A 22,046-nucleotide genomic window follows, 5' to 3' on the forward strand; every position below is an offset into this window, starting at 1 on the left:
TATTATTGTTTTTGTTTTAAGCTGCTGGATTTTGTGACATGTTTTTGGTGAGATGTACTGTAGTAATATTTAGGCCTTGCTCATGTTTATTATTTTTATTTTTATATCCAGAGATATGCTAATTTTTTGAGATAGGAATTTTGGGTTTTCATGAGCTGTATGCCAAAATCATCAGTATTAAAACAATAAAAGACCTGAAATATTTCAGTTGGTGTGCAATGAATCTAAAATATATGAAAGTTTAATTTTTATCATTACATTATGGAAAATAATGACCTTTATCACAATATGCTAATTTTTTGAGAAGGACCTGTATAATAAGGCTCAATGAAAACAGAAGAGAGTTCATACAGTATGTGTGTGCATGCCATTTCAATAGGCAAGAAACATTTGTGATGTCTGAATTAATCACAATGTCTTAATGATGGATATTTGTCTGGGGTGAAAGTTTATTTGGCAATAGTTCAAAAGCATCTTCAAAAACATTCCCAGAATCTACAGATTATATTATTATTTTTACATTTTTAAAAGAACTTAATTTTGAATCAATATTAGACAGTCTATATAATTAAAGAACCCTTGAGTAATTCAGAGAGAAATGTATTTGTTCTTTAGTGCAGATGGTAAGTGGATGTGTGATTTAGTTGAGATACTTGTGCTTATCTTGCATGAGTAGAAGTCTTATTTTGACTTTAAATTGTACACCCTGTCGACCAGCTGTTTTGGATTTATGTGTGCCAACTTGGTCCTATCTGTAAATACTAATGTGTTTATTATGGGCTTTATTTTTCACGTCCAAAAATATGTCTGTCGGGACGCTTCGGCATCTATCTTATGCCATTCCATCCCCCAGCCCGAGGCATCACAATGAATCTGCAGTATTGGCTGCAATGAGAAACAAATGCACAACCTCTTTACACTCCTTTTTGGCCACATATGGTTTTCGTGAGGACTTTTTGCTCTGGTGGACTGTCAGAAAATTAGAAATCTCCATCTGAATAACCTGCCATTCAAAGAGTTCTTGTCCGATGTGTATGAGACATGCTACACATAGCTGATGTTTTCATCAGGCTTGCAGTCTTCGTTCTCCTTCAAGAGCAATGTGTCCAACGTAATGTTGGCAGAAGACTGTAGGTGCAATGGGCGACACCGAAGAGGACTTTGGTAATTCACAGGGCTAATCCCGTTCTTCATACCATGTTTCATAAACCTTTTTGAGTTTTCTGCCATGGATGGCCGAAAAGAAATTTTGGTCCTTCGCTGCATTTTTGGAGTACTTGCACTTCTATAGTTGCATGTGATGTAGCGCTTAAAGGCTTCCCGGAATGTCCTGTTGAACAAGGTATAAACCAATGGGTTTATGCCCGATGAAATGTAGCCCACCCATTGAAAGATATCCAACAACTGTTCCACTAGATGACTGTTGCACCCTTCACAGAGTACAGAAGTTACGTTAGTAATGAAGAAAGGACACCACATCACAACAAATAACATGAATACAATCCCCAGGACCTTTGATGCCCTTTGTTCATTGCTCAAGTTTTGCATGGACCTCTTTCCTATGGTGGACATTCTGCGGATTGGGACCCCATCCCCCGTGAAGGGGTTAACGGAGTTTAATGTCCGGTCCATTCTAATTCCATCTAGAATGGCCAGTTCTTCAGGTGGAGAGGTCACTGGCAATTCCTGTTGGAAAACGGTAGAGATCGTGGGCCTTGATGTTCCTGACCTCAAAAGGTAGGCCTTCTTACGCAGTACTTGGATTGTCAGCAGGTTGATAATCATCATAATTGCAAGGGGTATAAAGAAAGCAGTCAATGATCCAAACACCTTGAAATCCCCAAAACCCTCTGGGGATAACAAACAGGTGTGGTTGTTGTTGAAGGTGATGTTGTTTGGATGATCCAAGACTTGTAGCCCTTTGATTGGAATAGGTATTGCAATACCTAATGGAAAGAGAACAATTGTTAAATCAAGTAGAGAATAAGATTTAAATGAACTTTGAAGAAAGTATGACTTTAGCCTGTAAATATGTAAATCCTTCCTTTTTGTAATTTGAGTCTCTGCGCACCATATAAATGAAAGTCCTTTGGCAGCACCCTTCAGTTTTTTTATAAAGTAAATTGCTAAACTACGTGGCTACGTGTGATGGAGCACTTCAAGAAGTGTAAACTCACCATTCATTACTGACAAGTAAGGCATAAATGACACAGCTCGAGTTCTCTTAAACTGGCATCAGCTTGAGTAGCTTCCATAAAACTGAGCTACTGTTGTCTGTTTTTTCTTAGTAATACAGCTTTGTCAAAGTTGTAATACAGGAGTCCGTTCTCATGAATACACAGGTATGTGGTGTTCACGGTCAGTGTTGAAGTGATTGAGCACGAGCCCTGCCTTTCATGGTTGTGAAATATCCAGTTAGATGATTCTAGAGCCTCGCATCAAAGTAGTCCAAACAGTGCGGCCAAAGTAATTATCTGAACTGATGTTAACGAGCATGAATTTGAGGTGTTTACATTCACCCCCATCCCCCCCCCCCCAAACCAGCCTAAATGTATAACTAAGCATAGATCATTAAAAGATAATCTCTTTACTTGTATAATTGAAATTTCACTGTCCAGTCAATAACCTGAGCTATAGGAAGTTTGTATGTTGTTTTTTTTTTTTTTTTTTGGGGGAAATGAGTGTTGATTTATAATTGATTAATCATGAAGAGTTGAAAGACTGTATTTTGCCAAAGTCTTTTTTTTTTTAAGCTATAATTTTACATTTATTACATTTACAGAATGAAACTCTAGATGGGAGTTTATTCCACTTTTTGTTGCCAAATTGGACAACAAGGTTTTCTATTTTGAAAACCTTGAAACCATTTCTTCTTTCAGAATTTAGTCATTTAGTATTTTTGGAATATATGCCAATTGCATGCAATTCCCTGCAATTGTGAAGGCAGTATATTCTATTTTTTTTTAGCAGTTTATATCATTGTTTCTTTATATCTAGTGTGGGGTGCACCCCAGAGATTTTGTAAGGGGGCATAGAAAACTGTCCCGTTCTCAAATCCCTTTTACACATTTATAAATACATTTGTGACAATTCACACAAGAACCAATGTGTGCAATTTCTTTTCCTTCGCCTTTTCTCCTTACAGATGCTGTAAATGATTTTAACCATTCTTGATCTTCCACCTGGCTAGCTGTTGAATTAAACATGCCCCCACTTTCCAAAACCCTGCACTCAAAAGGCACGTGCGCACACACACAAACATAATGGAGACCTTTGTGTTGGAGCAGATGGAGGAGGAAGTATCCCCCTAAGCATTTGCCATCCAACCATGAACATTTCACGGGAGCAGGACACTGTACCAGAACTTAGATGTGCATAAATGGGATTCCCATTTGAGTGCGCACAATGATTGGCTGGAAGAAAGTCTCCTGATTGGCTAAACAAACAATCTGACCTCAGAATGCAGTCATCTTTTCCCCTGCTGTTCACGAGCCTAGGGCTATTATAGAGACAGGTGTGATATTTCAATGATTTCTGACACAAAATAGAGGTGCATTCTGCATGTCTTTTCATAAAAAAGGTCACTTACAGCACCTTTTAAGTTTTGTTTATACTTTTGCCTGGCACCGCAGTGGGTCCTGCGCGCACCGATCTCTATGGCCCATGGTGCTTATGTGGCATCTTGTGCACTTACTGCGTTAACGCAATTCTGGCTTCAGAAGCATTTAAATATAGCGCACAAGTGATATGGCTGACTTTAATGGTGCTTTTCTGTGCTATTGGAGCCTGGCAATCACAATCCTCATCCCTCAATCTTGTGTTTCACGGATTAAAATATCATGCTGGATTTGAATGCTGAGGGCGAGCAAATGTTGGCATATCTTTAAATTTTGGGGTAAGCTATTACATATTAACATTGCTCCAGCAGCTGTATCATATTATTTTTAGTTATTATATTTTCTATTTATTCTATATATGTTTTTCTAAATTTAAAGGAGGGCATGACCCCCCCAAAACAGAACCACTTCTTTATAAGATGCTCTCATACAATATATTGTACCAAAACATATTTATCATACTATTGATTTCATGTAATATGCAGACCATACTGTTTACTGTAACTTGGAACATACCTACAGAGATCAGCCAGACAAGTGCTATCTTAGCCAGCACTTTGGCTCTGGACTTGAACTGGCTGTGATGGATGGGTTTCTTGATTGCTATGTAGCGATCCAAGGAGATGGCGCACAGGTGCATGATGGAGGCTGTTGAGAACAAGACATCCAGAAACAACCAGATAGGGCACAGGAACTCTGGAAGGGGCCATCTAGAGTCTTAAACGTTAAGAGAACATTAAGCACTGATCAGTGGTTCAGATGAATTTGGAAGTAGGTTGAAATTTTATCAGCTGAAATCAGTCAAAAATTCTGAAATTCCAGTGACTGCACCCAGTGAACGTATGTGTGAGCTTCAATTTCCATGTGAAATTTCTAGAGCGGGGCTCCAAAAGCAAGTTTTTGATTGTAAACAATGTAATCCAGTCAAGCGGAATGCATATTTTATTAACGTGACCCCTAACCCAAACCCTAAACCTAATTCTCAGTGGAGTAAAAATGTAATCATAAAGGGAAAATGCAACCTCCTGGTTTCCATGCAGGACCATGTCTTTAAGGCTGCTGATACAACACACTTATCAGTTGCACCACAGGAAAAAAAAAAAACATTTAAATTGTTGCAGAAATGTCTGATGAGAGATGGTGCTTGCAGTGTTAATCTCGTCAACGAAATCCCTGACAAAAATGTTAGTTGATGAAACATTTTTTTATGTCTTCAAAGATGGCAAAGGAGGAAGCTGGGACTGGCTTGATAAACACGAAGACATTTAATAAACACTTTTCAGTGTGTAACAAAATAAAAACAGCCAGCTATGTATGAACATAGACACACAGACAGGCTTCGTGCCTCTCTCTCGTCTGCCACGGTATCCTTAAATCTCCTGCCACCCTTCACTGGAACGCGACATTTGCCTGTGACACCCCCCCCATTTCTAAGGAAGCGTTAAGATGGTCTCCGGGGTGACCAGCACATGCCTGAGAGTGGGACCAGGATGAGGGAGAGGAGGGGGGAAAAAAGAGAGAGAAAGTAGAGAGAGTAGAGAGAGATGGACACAGCGGCACTGGACACGCCGTCGACTGGACCTCATCTCGCTCCTCATTCAAACGCATCCTCATTTTAATCACTATAGTAGGCTATATCCCCAACGTATATGTAATATAACAACTTACATCTGCACAGTGAAGTGAATGAACAGGTGAACTTGAAATAAATTATGCGCTAGTCAGAATATGCGTAATTTGCATTGTGTTACTTTGTGAATACACTGTTTCTGTAAGAAACATGCTACATGCAATTTAATATCCTTTCACGGAAAATTAATAAGTCTCTAAAGCATGAAGAATTCAGAGTACAGAAGGCTAACTTCTAAAAAGTAGCTAATACTTCAATCTATTCATTATTAATTCAGGAGCCCAGTTTTTTTTTCACAAGGACAGTAGGCTATGTATTGTTAATTATATTTTTGATAAATGTTTTTAATTAATTTTTTTTACTTGTATTATTGTTTTTTTTTTAATGGTTGAATATTTGTTTGGTCTTTAAGTTTTGTCAAAACATTTACATTTATGCATTTGGCATATGCTTTTATCCAAAGCGACTTACAGTGCACTTATTACAGGGACAGTTCACCTGGAGCAGCCTGGAGTTAAGTGCCTTGCTCAAGGACACAATGGTGGTGGCCATGGGGATCGAACCAGCAACCTTCTGATTAACTGTTATGTGATTTACCCTACTACGCCACCACCACTCAAAAGAATAAAATAGACTTGTCATAAACTCATCTGAATGTGGTTGATGTCAGGGTACTGAAAAATTTGGTAGCAATGTCTCTACTTCCTGTGTGATCGTGTTCTGGCCAGTTAGAACCATTTCATCCACTTTCTAACATGTTTCTTGTCAAAGGAATGAAGGGACATCTGATGCTCTGGAATAGTTGACTTTGACTCATTAACCCTGGCAAAAGCCACGATCTGTTTCTGGAGACACCCAGCCCCAACTAGTTATTACAAATATTGAAACTTGTGATCATTGCAAGTTTTTCTAAGCCTATCGGAGCCCACCCATTGAAAGATATCCAACATTTGTTCCACTAGATTGCTGTTGCACCCTTCAGAGTATGAGTCATGTAAATAATGAAAATGAAACAAAAAATGGTGGGTCTTGTAGCTCTCAATCTCAGAAGTTCAGTGTTCGATTGTCAACAGGTAGATAATCATCTTAATTGTAAGGGCAAAGATTATAAAAAGCCATCAACGAACCAAAGCCCCAAAAATAACTCTGTATCTTTTGGGCATAATTGCAGAACTGATGCAGAGTTATTGCAAATATTTCATGTATATCAAACTACTGACCATCAATCAAATTAGCATTCCAGAATACATTAGGAATCTGTGACATTTACATAAATGTTTTTTTGGCAATACTTTGTCAGGACCGTTGAGTGAGTTTGCAACGGATTAAATTCAGTTTTTTGTTTTTGTGTGTGTGCTGGTGTTGCGTTTGCTACATCCTACATGCTTCAAGACATATCAAGCCCACCTTAACTGTAATTAGACTGTCAGAAAATGCTTTGTTAATGGAATCGTAATATAAAATGTTCTGATAATCTGCCAGCATTATCTGTCTTCGGTAGACTTTTGCGAAATGCATTTGCGCTTGTTGGTAATGGCTTGTTTGGACGTGGATGTAAAAAAGCAATACTTTTGGAATTGATAAGTCTTTGCAACTCATCTCTTATTTAGTGAACCATAACGTTTTAATATAAAGTGATACAAGCTCAAGTTTAACACAAAAACAAAGAAAAGGATTAAGTGCTTGGAGGCTTTTGGGCCATTCATCATGCTCTTCAATGACGCCGTTTATTTTAACGTCAGACATGAAATGGCAGATAATGGAGTTGGACAACCCACAGCACTCTAACATGATGCTAATGTTTAAAAACTTTTAAATGTCATTTTTTTCAAGTCTGCAATTTTGCAATGTCTTCATGTTTGCACTAATATTATTGCTCCTATGACTTTTTCCATATAAACTAGCTGTAAAAGAGACAATTTCAACTGACCAGCAACCTGCGGTATTTGGATGTGCTGTACAAATCTGTCTTTTGTAACTGCTCTGTTGGGCCTCACTTGTAAGATTGTCTGTATTTCAAACATGCTCCTAAACAATACTGTATCTCTAAACTTGTGGTGTGTGAGCAGACCTTCATGGTTTTGGAGAGCCTATTACCAAATGTCAAACTCTGGCTTTAGTCAGAACACCCCAGTCCTCTAAACAGCCCCTGATAGAGGACTGAGAGGGGTACATTATTACCAGCTGTGCTTTCTGAAGCTTTCTGACCCCTGGATTTTTTTGCATTCATTTTGGATTTGAATTTAACACAAACCATCATAATATCATTAGATGACATTGTATTATAAATTGTCTTCATGAGTTCCTAAGGTATTGCTTATAAACTTGCTATAATTTGAATTGCACTCTTTACAAGGTATAATATGTCTGATCTCTTTCAAGCCAATCAGGGATCATGTGATTTCCTAACAGTTGTGAATTTGGTTAAACAGTTTATGCTTTATGCCTTCAACTGAATTGTTTTCTCTCTTGCCACGTCTTTTGAAATTTAGTTAATTTAACATGCCTTGTTTATTATGTAATATGTCATTTGAACACCCTTTTGGAGTTTTCCAGCATGCTGTCTGGTTTGTTTTTCAAATTTAAAATGTAAATTAGAATTTTTTTCTTTCCAATATGTGGAAAGTTTATGACTCTTGATACAGAACAATGCCCTTTATGCTGGCATTGCATATGTTTTGCGCCTGGGATTTTTGGTCCCAATTCTGAGTGCCATCTAATCCAAATTGAGGGAGTTTTTAGGGCCAAGAGTTTTGGGCTTCAAAGTGGGGGCGTGAGAACCACTGATCTAGACGATCAGGTGTGTGTCGCAAAAAATGTTAGGCATAATTTCTATCTGTGAGACTTTATGCAGTTCTTTTAATCAAGTCGTTTTGTATTTATTGATTGGAGTGTCGATTTCGTATCGATACTGAGGTACCAGGGGCTGGTATCGTACCAAAGCCAAAATGTTGGTATCGGAGCAACCCTACGGCAGTCACTTTGATCTACACTGAAAAGTGTTTTCCTCCAAAAAAAAAAAAAAAACACTCTTACCACATACTTTGGAAAACAATTACATTAGCAAATTGAAAATGGTGTTTTCAACCAAAAACATATTTGTGTGGACTAGGCCTAAGTGTAATCATTAAAAATCTGGTATAAAATGATCAACGTGGGTTTTTCTACACTTTTCGCTGTATGAACACAAGGTAAATTGTTTAATCACTAATCTAAATATATTTTTACCAAAACTTTTTTTTACATTTAAAATGCTTGTGGTGGTTTTATGTGGCAACCGACTTGATGAATTAGTTCTGAATCGGTTAATTGAGGTGGACCATTTAATTGAGTCAAGTTGATTAACACACTAATTCTAACATTGTATGCTACAGAAGTTTAAATTACAATTAAAATATCTCTGAACCCTCTAACACTTGTGAGTTGAAAGATTGCAAAGTAGTCTGATGACACACTCTTTTGGAAACTAAATGGCCAAATAAAAAATTATTTAAAGTAATCCTTATGTTCATGACATTGCTTGCAAAATCACTGTGGATATGTTGTGAATATTTAATATATTGCCCAGCCTAATCTCTGGCTATAAACTGACTAAAGAGACATGCAAAATAAAGAGACGCTCTGCTTTGCCTCACTTTGGGTTTGCACTGCAAATTAATTTCATCATCTAAATATTTCTAATTTTCTCAGAGAAATAAATTTGTAATTTGTTATCAAGAGTACATTATTCTTTTTAGCTCAGCTGTCAATTTTGATCAAGCACTGTGGAGATTTGCTCCATGTTTGCCCATTGACAACAGTCCCTGTCTTCACCTGGTCCACAGATGTGGACTTGGCCTTTGCTTGCAACGAACAGTAAAACCACAGTTCTACCAAAGCATGCCTCTACAGGGTTAAAACATTTGAATTGCACAATTGCTAAAGGTTACTTTTATTTTTGTGATTACATTTAATAGCAAGTTATTACAATGTACGTTAACGTCTAGAATTACTGCTAAGTGTTGTCTAGAGCTATTGCTCTCCTTGTCTTCTCTCTTTAGTCAGTAAATTGTTGCACTCAAACATGATTTATTATTGTACCCCTTCTAAGGTAATTTTATTTAATTACCTGTCAATGCTCATGACATCTGTTAAGCTTCGAGAAGGATCTTTTCGCCTTCAGTGGTTCACCTATAGAACCTATTTGAAAGTATTTCCTGGCCTTTGACCGACTTTCTAGTCACAGCATTCCTTCTGGGACTCCTCAACTCAAAGTTTTCAAGTGTTGTAGCTAGACTACTGAAACTTTATAGAACCAAGCCTCATTATTAACATGTTTTTTGTGCAAAACCCACCCTTTCCATCTCTGCATTTAGGATAATATTTCCCATTGCAATCTTTCTTTCCTTGGTGTCTCTGTGAATTATCACAATTCAGAATAAAGAATGTTTGTTGTCCCATAGATTAAAGTGAAGTGTCCCCAGAAACTGTATGATACTGGCACACTGGTATTAGATGACAAAATAGCAAACCAGGTGGCATGAATTTATGACATTACTATAAAGAACTATAAATATAACTTCAATCATTGGTCACCCTGTTAATAGGGGTGTAAATTGGATTTTTCATCACGATATCTCATCTTGTATCGATTCTCTTGGCCAGTGATCCGATTTTTGCAGATACTTAAGTCTGCCACGATACAATTTCAATTTGAATCGATTCAGGGCCCTGCGATCGATATTCCGAAATGATGTGCCTATTTTACACAATCATTAAAAAATATTTTGCCCTCAAATGCAACAAATATTATTTGAATATTTTATTGAGCTATCTGAAAAGTGCAAATTTAGTATCCACATTGGAACATCCACAACAAAATAAGGTACTTCAGATGTCGAAAAAAATTATACAGATAAAATAAAAAATAACAATCGTTTGATTTACAGGTTATTTTTAACTTAATCCAATTCAAAGAACTTGCACACCCATGACTTGTTTCCAACTATCCGTGCTATTTGTGGTTCTCTTACAAGAGGTTCTCCCGTATTGCGTAAGCTAGCTTACGCTACGGGAAAGATTCATCTTTTCTGAGATATTGAAGCCAAAAAATTATCCTTAATTTTGTATCCATTGTCAACGCAGTGCAGCAACTGCAGACCTTGAGCGGGCTATCTAGCGAGCTCATTGGTTGCTCTGCGGCAACTGCTGCAGCCTATAGGCGAACTTGCGTGAACTCGCGCCCAATGAGAGGCGCCCGCGCGCTCACTGTCCCAAAGCCCGCCAGAATGGCCGTGGCTAGGGTGCATATAAGCGCAGTTCGCAGGCTGGAACCCTGATTTTCATCTCTTCAGCGAAGCTCTTCGCATCTCTGAACTGGAAGCCGCGTCGCCGTTCGAGGGGCATCTAGCAAGCGTGGACAGCGCTCGAAGAAGCCGGCCGTCTTCGCCACCTTCAGCCATCCTGCGAGCGACGTATCCTTTTTTAGAGCAAGCTAAGTTCCTCAGCGAACTTCACAAAAGAGTATCGAGTGTCTTTTTAAAGATGCCACGCACTTCCTGCGGCTCATGACGCGCTCCTCTCAGCGCCGGAGACCGCCACATCATCTGCGCTCTCTGCCTGGGACTGGGGCATACAGAGCACGCCCTCGCTGACGGCGGATGCGACCTCTGCGAGGAGCTTCCGATGTCGACCCTGCGGGCTCGACGTCGAAGTATGCAAAACCGGAGCTGCCGCACCGCCTTCTGTTTCGCCGCGCCGGAAGAAGCGCCGCTCCCAAAGGCTGCCGGAACCGGTTTTAGAAGCGACTGTCTCGCCGGAGCCCCTCCCTCGAGCATCGCGTTCACCCTCCCCGCCCCCCCGGGACGCACAGTTGCCACCGAGCGGCCGCACTGCTGCCACCTCGGAGAGCGAGGCGGAGGACAAAGGCTGCTGTTCCATCATGGCTTCGGACAGCGAGGAGTGGTCACAAGCCTCCTCAACGGCCCAGGAATCCAGCAGGACCCACGCCGGAGTCGAAGGGGAACTGATACGCCTCCTCACACAGGCCGTCGACCGCCTCGGGCTCGAGTGGTCACCGCCCCCTGAGCAGGCTCCCAACAGGCTCGACGGCTGTTTTCTTCAAAGCCGTCACCGCTGGCGCCAGCGTCCGGCCGCTCCCTTCCTGCCGGAACTCCACTCCGAGCTCTCTAAATCGTGGAGCAGCGCCTCTCGGCCAGGACTCGATCCCACGTCTCCACCGCTCTCGCTTCAGTGGACGGCGCCGCCGAGAAGGGCTACTCTTCCATCCCCCCGGTCGAGGATTCAGTAGCAGCACACCTTTGCCCGCCCTCCGCGAGATGGCGGTCTAAACCAGTGCTCCCGTCTAAGGCCTGCAAAACTACTTCCGCCTGTGCTGGCCGCGCCTATTCCGCCGCCGGCCAAGCCGCATCTGCTCTGCATTCCATGGCCGTCTTGCAAATCCTCCAAGCGGACCTTCTTCGGGAGTGGGATGAGAGAGGCAGGCACCCAGAGGCTGTTACAGATCTAAGGAGCGCGACGGACCTCGCCCTTCGCGCCACCAAAGCTGCAGCCCAAGCTATAGGGAAGTGCATGGCCTCGCTGACTATAACGGAGAGACACCTGTGGCTAACGCTAGCCAACATGGGAGAAACTGAGCGCTCCACGTTCCTCAACGCGCCGCTCTCTCCGTCCGGTCTCTTCGGTTCCGCGGTAAGTGGCATTGTTGACTGTTTTTCGGAAGTCCAGAAAGCCACCCAAGCCATGAATCTCTTCCGGCCTCGCCGCGCTAGCTCCTCTGCAGGCCGCCCACGTAACCAGCCTCCTGCACGAGCATCTTCACAGCGCCCAGCTCAACAAAGCCAGACTTCCCAGCGCCGACAGGGCGACACAATCCAGTGTTCGCCCCTACACACAAGCATTACACTTTCCGTGTCCCTATCAGAGAGCAAACATGTCTTATGTGTAGAAAATGTGCCCACAACCCAGTGTTCACCCCTACACACAAGCATTACACTTTCCGTGTCCCTATCAGAGCACACTCGCATAAAGCGGTCACAGCCCGCTCGAGTGTTAGTCAATAACCGCGCCCACGAATCCGTGCGCGCGCCGCTCTGTCACACGACCAGCCTTATGTGTAGAAAATGTGCCCACAATCCAGTGTTCACACATGCATTACACTTCCCGTGCCCCGATCAGAGCCCACTCACATAAAGCGGACACAGCCCGCTCGAGTGTTAGAGTCAATAAACGCGCTCACGAATACGTGTGCGTGCCCATTCTCTGCCCGCTCTGTCACACGGCCAGCAAAAACGTCTCTGTATGTAAGTCCCATGCCCATGACTATGCTCGCGCATCACTTAACAGATGTGACTCTTTCCCCATTCACCTCAATCGGAAAGTCACTCACAGAACAGCCTATCCCTGCTGTCTGCGAGCAGTCATGCATAAGCACAATAAGCGCGCTCACACATTCTGTTCAGCCCGCTGTGTACGGCAATCAGGGCGACTCGGCCATTCACCCTCTAGTGTTACGCTTCAAAGCGTGGGAAGCTATCCCAGGGATATGCAAATGGGTGTTAAGCACAATAAAACAGGGCTATTTGCTACAGTTCGATCGCCGCCCTCCCCGCTTCAGGGCGCGGCTCGAAACTACTGTGAACACGGAAACAGCCTGCATGCTTCGTTCAGAAATAGCAAGCCTTCTGTGCAAAAGGGCCATAGAGAGAGTGCCGCCTTCACTGAGCGAGTCAGGGTTTTACAGCCGTTATTTTCTTGTCCCCAAGAAAGATGGCGGCCTCAGACCAATATTAGATCTCAGGGTTTTGAACAAGGTGCTTGCAAAAAGACCGTTCAAAATGCTTACAATCAGGAAACTCCTCGCGCATGTGCGCCAGGGGGACTGGTTTATTTCTCTCGATCTGAAAGATGCCTATTTTCAGATTCAGATAAATCCCCGTCACAGGCCATTCTTGAGATTCGCCTTCGACGGTCAGGTTTATCAATACACCGTCCTTCCGTTCGGCCTGTCCTTAGCACCCCGTACTTTCACGAAGTGCATGGATGCGGCGCTCGCACCCCTGCGGAGTCAGGGCTTGTGAATTCTGAACTATTTGGATGACTGGCTGATTATGGCACAGTCACATACGGAGCTTCTGTCTAACAGAACAGTTCTCAGCCATCTGAACAGCTTGGGTCTTGCAGTCAATTGGACCAAGAGCTCACTATAGCCCAGTCAGGCAATTTCCTTCCTTGGAATAGAACTAGACTCTGTGGCAATGACGGCTCGCTTATCTACACGACTAGCCATGTCTTTTCAGATAAACAGCCTCTCGCCTCTGAAAAATTTTCAGAGAATGTTAGGTTACATGGCCTCAGCCGCAGCAGTACTTCAGTTGGGTTTACTGTGCATGCGCCCGCTTCAGCATTGGCTAAACACCCGCGCGTCCCGCCGGGCGTGGGCCACAGGCCGCCAGCCGATCAGAGTGACTCAGACCTGTATATCAGCTCTGCAGCCTTGGACGGTGGCCGAATGGTATCAGCGGGGAGTGACGATGGGAGCTGTATCTCGCCGAAAAGTCATTTCGACAGACGCGTCCAACACGGGTTGGGGCGCGGTCTGCGAGGGCTCGCCGGTTTTCGGCCTATGGTCAGTTCAGGAAAAACTCCTTCACATAAATTGTCTGGAAATGATAGCGGTCGAGTACGCGCTCGTGCGCATCCTCCCGGTCATTCAGGGTCACCACGTCCTGGTCCGTTCGGACAACAGATCTGTGGTATCCTATCTAAACCGTCAGGGCGGGTCAGATCCTGGAACCTCTTCCGTCTGACAAAACGCATACTAAGTTGGTCCCAGGGCCACCTGCGCTCGCTGAGGGCGAAGCACGTGCCAGGCCACCTGAACGACGGCCCAGACAGATTGTCCAGAGACAATGTTCCCCCAGGGGAATGGTCCCTGCACACTCAAACAGTCCAGAAATTATGGCAAATATTCGGCAGAGCAGAGATAGACCTTCGCGTCAGAAGAGAACTCTCACTGCCCAGTATTTTTCTCGAAAAGCGAGGACGCGCTGGCCCAGGACTGGCCCAACCGCCCGCTTTACGCCTTCCCGCCCGTCTCGCTATTGCCACAGGTAATGCAGAGGATCAGGGAAACGCGTCACTCGGTGCTCCTCATAGCCTCGCGCTGGGAGAATCAGACATGGTTCCCGGAGCTTACGCAGCTGTCACTGACAGCCCCGTGGCCCATCCCAGTGAGAGCAGATCTCCTCTCTCAAGCTCGCTGCACGATCTGGCATCCCCACCCAGAGCGCTGGGCGCTGCACGCGTGGGTGATCAACGACTACCCGTCGCTTTGCCAGAAGGAGTAATGAACACCATCATACACGCTAGAGCCCCTTCCACGAGAAGACTCTATGCGTCCAAATGGTCGGTATTTTCAAAATGGTGCACCGACAGAGACCTGGACCCACGGACATGTGGGGTGTCGTCACTGCTCGTGTTTTTACAGGAGCTGTTGGATAAGGGCAGATCCCCATCCACGCTCAAAGTGTACGTGGCGGCCGTCGCGGCGTTCGCCGAACCCCTGCACGGCCAGTCACGGGGAAAAAATGAGCTGGTCATCCGCTTCTTCAGGGAGCTAGAAGGATGAACCCCGCGCCCCCATCGGTTCCTATCTGGGATCTTTCTGTAGTTCTCGAAGCTATGAAAGCCCCCTTTCGAACCGCTTGAATCCGTGGATTTGAAATACCTTTCACTCAAAACCGTTTTCTGACTGCCCTGTCATCAGTTAAACGTGTGGGAGACCTTCACGCGCTGTCTGTCAGCGCTGCGTGTATGGAGTTTGGACCAAGTGACTCCAAGGTCATTTTAAAGCCTAGACACGGCTATGTCCCCAAGGTGATCGGTACTCCTTTCAGAGCACAGATTATTTCCCTATCGGCGCTGCCAGCATCCGATATCGAACGTGACACAAATCTCCTTTGCCCAGTCAGAGCACTGAGATTGTATACTGCGCGCTCCGCCTCTTTCAGACGCGCTGAGCAGCTTTTCGTTTCGTTCGGAGGGCGCACCAAGGGTCTCGCCACCTCAAAACAGACACTGTCTAGATGGATAGTGGACGCTATTGCTGCCGCGTACGCGTCAAAAGACCTGCCATTCCCGTTAGGCATTAGGGCTCACTCCACCAGAGGCATGGCCTCCTCGTGGGCATGGTCCAGTGGGATTTCCATTCAGGACATATGTGTGGCAGCGGGCTGGGCTTCCCCCTCCACCTTTGTCAGATTTTACATCTGGAAGTGCCCGCTCTGCAGGCAAAACTACTAGCGGTTTAATACGCTACAGCTCCCCTGGTGAGCTGCACTAATGGGACACATTCCACACAGACCGGCACCGCCGCTCTGTCGTTCCCTTCCCACTATGTGCTTATGTATCACACACACACTGGCCCGCACTCTTGCCGGCCAAATATTATTTCCCCACTCACAAGGGCTCCCCCGGGTCCACTCCCCTGGGGCTCATGCAGTGGATGCTTGGCGCGCACGGCGTTGACAATGGGTTCCCGTAGCGTAAGCTAGCTTACGCAATACGAGAGAACCTCTCGTAAGAGAACGTCTCGGTTACCTACGTAACCTCGGTTCTCTCTAGATGAGGGAACGAGTATTGCGTAGCCGGCCGTGCTCGCACCACAAGCGATTTTCGCTTCATTCATTGAAAACCAGGGTTCCAGCCTGCGAACTGCGCTTATATGCACCCTAGCCACGGCCATTCTGGCGGGCTTTGGGACAGTGAGCGCGCGGGCGCCTCTCATTGGGCGCGAGTTCACGCAAGTTCGCCTATAGGCTGCAGCAGTTGCCGCAGAGCAACCAATGAGCTCGCTAGATAGCCCGCTCAAGGTCTGCAGTTGCTGCACTGCGTTGACAATGGATACAAAATTAAGGATAATTTTTTGGCTTCAATATCTCAGAAAAGATGAATCTTTCCCGTAGCGTAAGCTAGCTTATGCAATACTCGTTCCCTCATCTAGAGAGAACCGAGGTTACGTAGGTAACCGAGACGTTTTCTTGGCTACAACTTCAACAGTTGTAATGAAAAATTCTGTTGCAGTTAACTGGGATAAATGGTAGTAAGGGTTTTGATGTGTAGATGTGTAAAGTCTTATAACTGATGCTAGTGCTGGGCAGCAGGTGATTTCTCTTTCCCTCTTTAATGCTGTTCAGAATGTCTGCATTGTCAAGACATTTCACATGATGGTTGAACTGCTCCATTGTACTTTTAAATGGCAAATTCACATGTAAAATTTAAATTGGTTGCATGCGCAACAACATCGATGGAAGCCCAAATTAATCATGCACGAGAGCTCACATTTTAAGAAGCAATTTGGGTTCACAGACCTTGGGCACTTCCTTGTCCCACATAAAAAGCTTATTTCGCGCTCATAAATTGAAGAGTGTACTAAGTTTGCTTCATCGCCTGATGGAAATGCGTGAAGGCGCATCTTTAAAAAAAAAAAAAAAAAAGTCTATCGATATTTACATCCGATAACATCGGATCATTGATTATTGGATTGATGGATCGTTACACCCCTACATGTTAACTAGTAATTCACCTAAATAAAAATTGTTCCTTAACCGAAATTTCTGGACGCACTAGGCCGAAAACCATAACCGAAAACTGAATGTTTTTTTTTTGCTTTTTTTAAATAATTACATTTTATATGTTATTAGGAATGCACTGATACCGTTTTTTCTATAACTACACATTATTTCTTATATAATAGAGTAGACAGAAAAAAATTACATAAAAAAAGTCTAGCCTATTAAGAAAATCCTTAACAACTCTACTTAATAATGCTGCAGCAAAATAACAGTAATTTCAGTGAAATTCATCAGAGAACAAGAAGTCAGTCCTCTTTGCATATGTTTTTCATGTTTTCTATCTGTACTTAAATGTGTTCGGATCACTTAAGTGTTCACTTTAGTTGTGATAGTATATCAGTCATTTTTTGTTTTTATGACATTTTGGTAAATGGACTAAAATTCACCTTGGAACTGTTTGGTTAAACGTAATTGAAAATAGGGCTCAGAAAATTCAGTAGCATCATGTGTTTGCATTAGAAAACAAAATATCATACAAACGTGGCAATGGCATTCATACATTAAGTGTGGCTTTCATGTCTTATTCCCTATTTGAGGCATCTTTGTGATTTGCTTCTGAAGTTTTATCCCTTTGTCAGAACTGATTAAATATTGCAGTTAATTGTGATTTGAATTACCGTTGATGGAAATAATCTGCTAAAAGTACTTTCCGGTACAGACGGCTAGAGTTAAGGTTCTTGCTCGAGCACAGTGGTAATCAAGCAGGATTATGATTCCAGTAAGCACAAGTTCTGGTCCACCCCCAGTTTGAATTGAACCTGTTAAAAAATGTTTTTGCAGCCTTGGCCCTTAACAATCATGCTTCCTTTACCCTCTATTAAATGACAAACACTTAATTTCAAAAATAGTATCTCATGTTCTTGATGAGAAGAGGAACCGTCTCTCCTACTAGAAAGCTGAGCAACTTTTGTTCTTGAAGAGAAACCTGACACTTTTACTGAAATAGAAAGCAGTCCAATTTGCTATGTGTATAACAATTATATTACAATAGGTTTAGCCCTGCAAAACTTTGTTCTTCACTTGAGGCTACATCTGTCATTTACAGTTTGAGGTTGGTTTTAGTTCCATTACTGCTGTTTTTCACTGTTGTTTTGCACAATAATTTTATATTAAAGTGGAAATACGTTTACATAAACAGAATAGAGGCCCTCTGCCGTTCTGTGTTTTGCCTGTTGTAGCATATTTAAACTTTTTGTATTTGCAAGATGCATATTCAAGTGCATCCTGAATTTTCGGTATTGACCCAGAATTTTCATTTCAGTGCATCACTATAATTTTATGTTTTCAGCTACCAATTATAGTGTAGCTCTCAATTTACTAAGATAATACATTCCGCAAAATTCCACAGATTTCCCCAAATACATCAGTGCAGAAGATGTGAAAGTCTGCAGTTTCCATCTAGGATATAACAAAGGGACTATCGTATAGCCGTGGTTGTGCCAGTAAAACAATATTATATGGATGTGGTTTTTTTTTCAAATGATTTGCTAATAAATTCTACAATATAATATTAGTCCTCAAATTCCCATCCAAAACAAACTCTGAACAAAGGATTACTTACGAAAAAGCACAGTCACCAGAGCGATTGGCATTACTAGAAATCCCACCAGTAGATCGGCCACTGCCAGAGACATCAGGAAGAAGTTAGTGGCGTTTTGGAGTTTTCTCTCGAAGGACACTGCCAGAATGACCAGGATGTTTCCACCAATGGTGGGAATAATGACCAGAATGATGAGCAATGCAGCCCAACGGAGTTGTTGTCCGGACTGGGGGAAGGTCCCATCCTCGCTCCATGTTAGGGTGAGCTCCAGCAGGGAAGCTTCTTGCTGGGACATGATGCTATGGCTAGCCGTGCTGCTGTGGGAACTTGTGCTTTCTCTTTTTCCGGGGGCTTGGCCAGCATTGTAACAGGGTCCCTTCCGATTGGAGGGTGGTGGTAGGATCAACTCAAGCGACACATTCCCATCTGCTTGCAAACATCCAATTTATTGAGCAAAATGGTTTCCAAAGAGTTCACGTCTAAAGAAATGTTGCCCTACGTCTAAACGTTATCTTTGAGACCATGAAGTTTTAACCTCCAAACTGAATCAGACTTTGGAGTGGTCATGTAACAGACGAGGTCCCGCTCATCTGTGTTTTTTCTCTGTCTTTTCACACTGCTGGCTACATGTAAAACAAAATAGAATCATTGTAGAGGTAATCCCATCGCTCAAAAACATGCTTTCATCCACTGTCCCTATCTCATCCTAAACTGGCATATAAGAAATACGATTTTCCTGTCATTTCATTAGTGGTATGGCTTCCAGACCAAGCTAGTAATTAAGCAAGGAAGTGGCTATCAGCAGTGATCACTGAATGTTGACCATATTGGATCATTTGTGTTCCAATCTAATTCAGTCATGGAGGCAGATGACTTCATCTCAGAGTTTGTTTTCAGAATGATCAGTGTTTTTATAATTATATTTTAATTTTGCAATAGTTACTTCTGAGATGATATATTATGTAATGACCATTATGATATACAGACAAATGTTTTATAATAGCTAGATTTGATTGAGAGTTTGTTTTCTATAAAAAAAATTATACATGGAATCCATGTAGATTGTTTGTTAGAAGACAATTATTTGGAATGGACAAATCTTTTTCCTACCAACTTTGTCCGCTGCTTAAAGTTTTGGTATTTGCTATATTAACTATGCTTATTCTTACTGATAATTTACACTGAAAAAAGCCTAGTTTAATGTATTTTGACTTGAATTTGTGCATGGAACTTGTTTTTAGACAAATGATTCAATATACAAGTTAGATTGTTTTCAAAAGCTCTGTGAAATGGGCAGTTATATTTCCCCTACCAACTTTGTCCACTTTGTTTTACTCTTGACTATATTTATTGCAAATCACCATTGTTTAATTTCACCATGATTATTTTTCATGTCTCCATTTAAAACAAAAACAATGAAAAAAATAATATTCTCTCTTTTTTTTTTTTTTAATTGCATGTCATTCGAAACCACAAAATGTAGTCAAATGATATTCAATATATTTTAGATTATTTTTAGAAGCTTAGCAAAATGGGCAAATTTCTTTTCCCTACAAGCTTTGTCCACTTATTTTTACTGTATTTATGACATTAAAATGTCACCACCTTTAATTTACATCATTTCAATTTAAACCCAAAAAGTTAGCGAAAAAGTATTTGACTTTTTTGATTTGCATACCTTCAAATGAGGGTTTCCTTCCCGTTTACATTTTGTACTTAACACTTTGAAACCAGAAAATTGCCAAATAGTATTCAATATATTATTTTTGGAAGCTCTGAAATAGATAATTATATTTACCTTACCATTTTTATCCCAATTTGTTTTTTAACTCTTTTACACTTCTTGTCCTTAGTTTTACTATTCAATATATTTATTACCCAAAAAATGTTTTGTACCATTTTATGTACTTTTTTTTTTAGTTTTTCTGACATTTACTTTTTAAATGTACAGTAAATAGTTCAAGTTGATAGGTTATTTCATGTTGCTTTATTTAAAACAAAAATAGTGATTAGTATTTAATTATTTTGATTTTCTTACCTTCAACTCAAACCTGAGGGTTTCCTCAATTCATTCATTTAATTTCTCATTATTCCTTGTTGTTTTTTCGCTCTTGTAAGCAAGTGTAACTTCATAACCAGTGCTTCCACACAATTCCTGATGTTTAAAAGATCCTCAGATTGTGGCTTCTCTTTGTGTACGAAAAACAAAAAACTTTTATTTATTTTTTTATGGGAAAATATAAATTTGTCTGTGTTTCATGCTGAATAAATCCTTTGAGTTGGACAAATCCCCACATCTTATCCTCATCACCTATCGTGATCGCAGGTTTAAAACTTCCATGCGTCATATACCTCTTCCACTCGCATTCTGCCTGACAGTCGTTCTATCGCACTCTCTCTCTCTCTCTCTCTCTCTCTCTCTCTCTCTCTCTCTCTCTCTCTCTCTCTCACTTGCTCACAAGTAAAACTTGGACAAGCAGATGAATGTGTCGACACTGGAGTAGTTCCAGCGGTCTTGGGAGGTAATTTCCTTTAACGCAGCGGAGCAGCTGTTTATATTTGTCACTCACAGTCTTTCTCCATTGTTGAGGGCAGATGCTTGTAGGTTAGATTGCTGTTAACTGGATGAGCTGTTTGTCAATGTTGTTCACATAAACGACATTTGATGCTTCAAATCTGCCTAGTTTTGTCCCTAATGAGTTAATATATCCCCTTTGCTCAGGTGTTTGACATTTCATTTTTTAAAATGAGGATGATGTAAAATATATTGAGTACAGTTGGTTGCTGCCTTTTCTTTATTTGTGTGTACATCCATAAACACAACGAAACAGAAATTTAAAGAAAGGCATTTTTTGTAAAAGATGTCCCGGAAAAGACATGCTGCCTTGCCGTTAAGCTTTGAAAATCTCAAGACTTCCATTGAGTATCTCCCCAGACTTCAACCATGAAACACCCAGCTAATATTCTTCAGGTGTCTCCATATCCAGAGGGATTGTCCATTCACACCCTCCGAATACTAAGAGGGGTTAGTTGAATGGATTATCTGTTGTATTTTGAGATGTATTGACTGAGGACTTTCCTCCCACTTTTACCTTAAATTAGTTGCTCCAGAATTATAGTGGAGAGAGGTCTCTCTGTGAACATCATTTTAGGGGTCTCCTCCAGTGCTCCCTCCCATTACTACAATGTGTTCAGGCTGCACAGGTCTGGGCACATCTGTGAAATTAGACGTTGAAGCTTGTAACTTAAAACAAACATACAAATATATTTATAAAATAAAAATAAATATTGCTATTTCTTTACAAAACATTTTTAAGGAGACCCTTTATTACTGTTTAAAAAGCATCAAAGTATGTTGAGTGCTCCGATTGTGCAGGGCTATAATCTCGGTGATTGTGACTACTTGGAAGATTTGAATGACATTAACTATTAAATGGTGAACAAGGTATTATAAAAAATATTATTAAATTACGGTAATAAATGACATCTGTGGTTGCCAGAAATTCACAGTAAAAAAATAGTGACAATTTGAGACATTAAAATAATCCAATAAACATTAACTAAAAACATAATGTTAAGTTAAACACACCAATGTACATAACTGATATAAAAAATAAGAAACCGAT

General features: G+C 41.7%; 2 protein-coding genes across 3 annotated transcripts in view; one reads left to right on the top strand and one right to left on the bottom strand.

Annotated features, from left to right (window-relative positions):
- psmd1 (proteasome 26S subunit, non-ATPase 1) overlaps positions 1 to 22,046 on the top strand; it is a 112,091-nt gene that overhangs the window by 33,950 nt on the left and 56,095 nt on the right. The window lies entirely within an intron of this gene.
- LOC127640929 (5-hydroxytryptamine receptor 2B-like) lies at positions 448 to 20,738 on the bottom strand. Its single transcript, XM_052123647.1, has 4 exons — positions 20,459 to 20,738; positions 18,442 to 19,043; positions 4,134 to 4,334; positions 448 to 1,946 (listed from the first exon to the last, which is right to left on the bottom strand). The coding sequence occupies exons 2-4, from the start codon at positions 18,713 to 18,715 to the stop codon at positions 1,045 to 1,047; spliced, it is 1,377 nt and encodes a 458-aa protein (XP_051979607.1). The 5' UTR covers positions 18,716 to 19,043; positions 20,459 to 20,738; the 3' UTR covers positions 448 to 1,044.

The sequence above is a fragment of the Xyrauchen texanus genome, chromosome 50, assembly GCF_025860055.1.
Source record: "Xyrauchen texanus isolate HMW12.3.18 chromosome 50, RBS_HiC_50CHRs, whole genome shotgun sequence".
Classification (NCBI taxonomy): Eukaryota; Metazoa; Chordata; class Actinopteri; order Cypriniformes; family Catostomidae; genus Xyrauchen; species Xyrauchen texanus.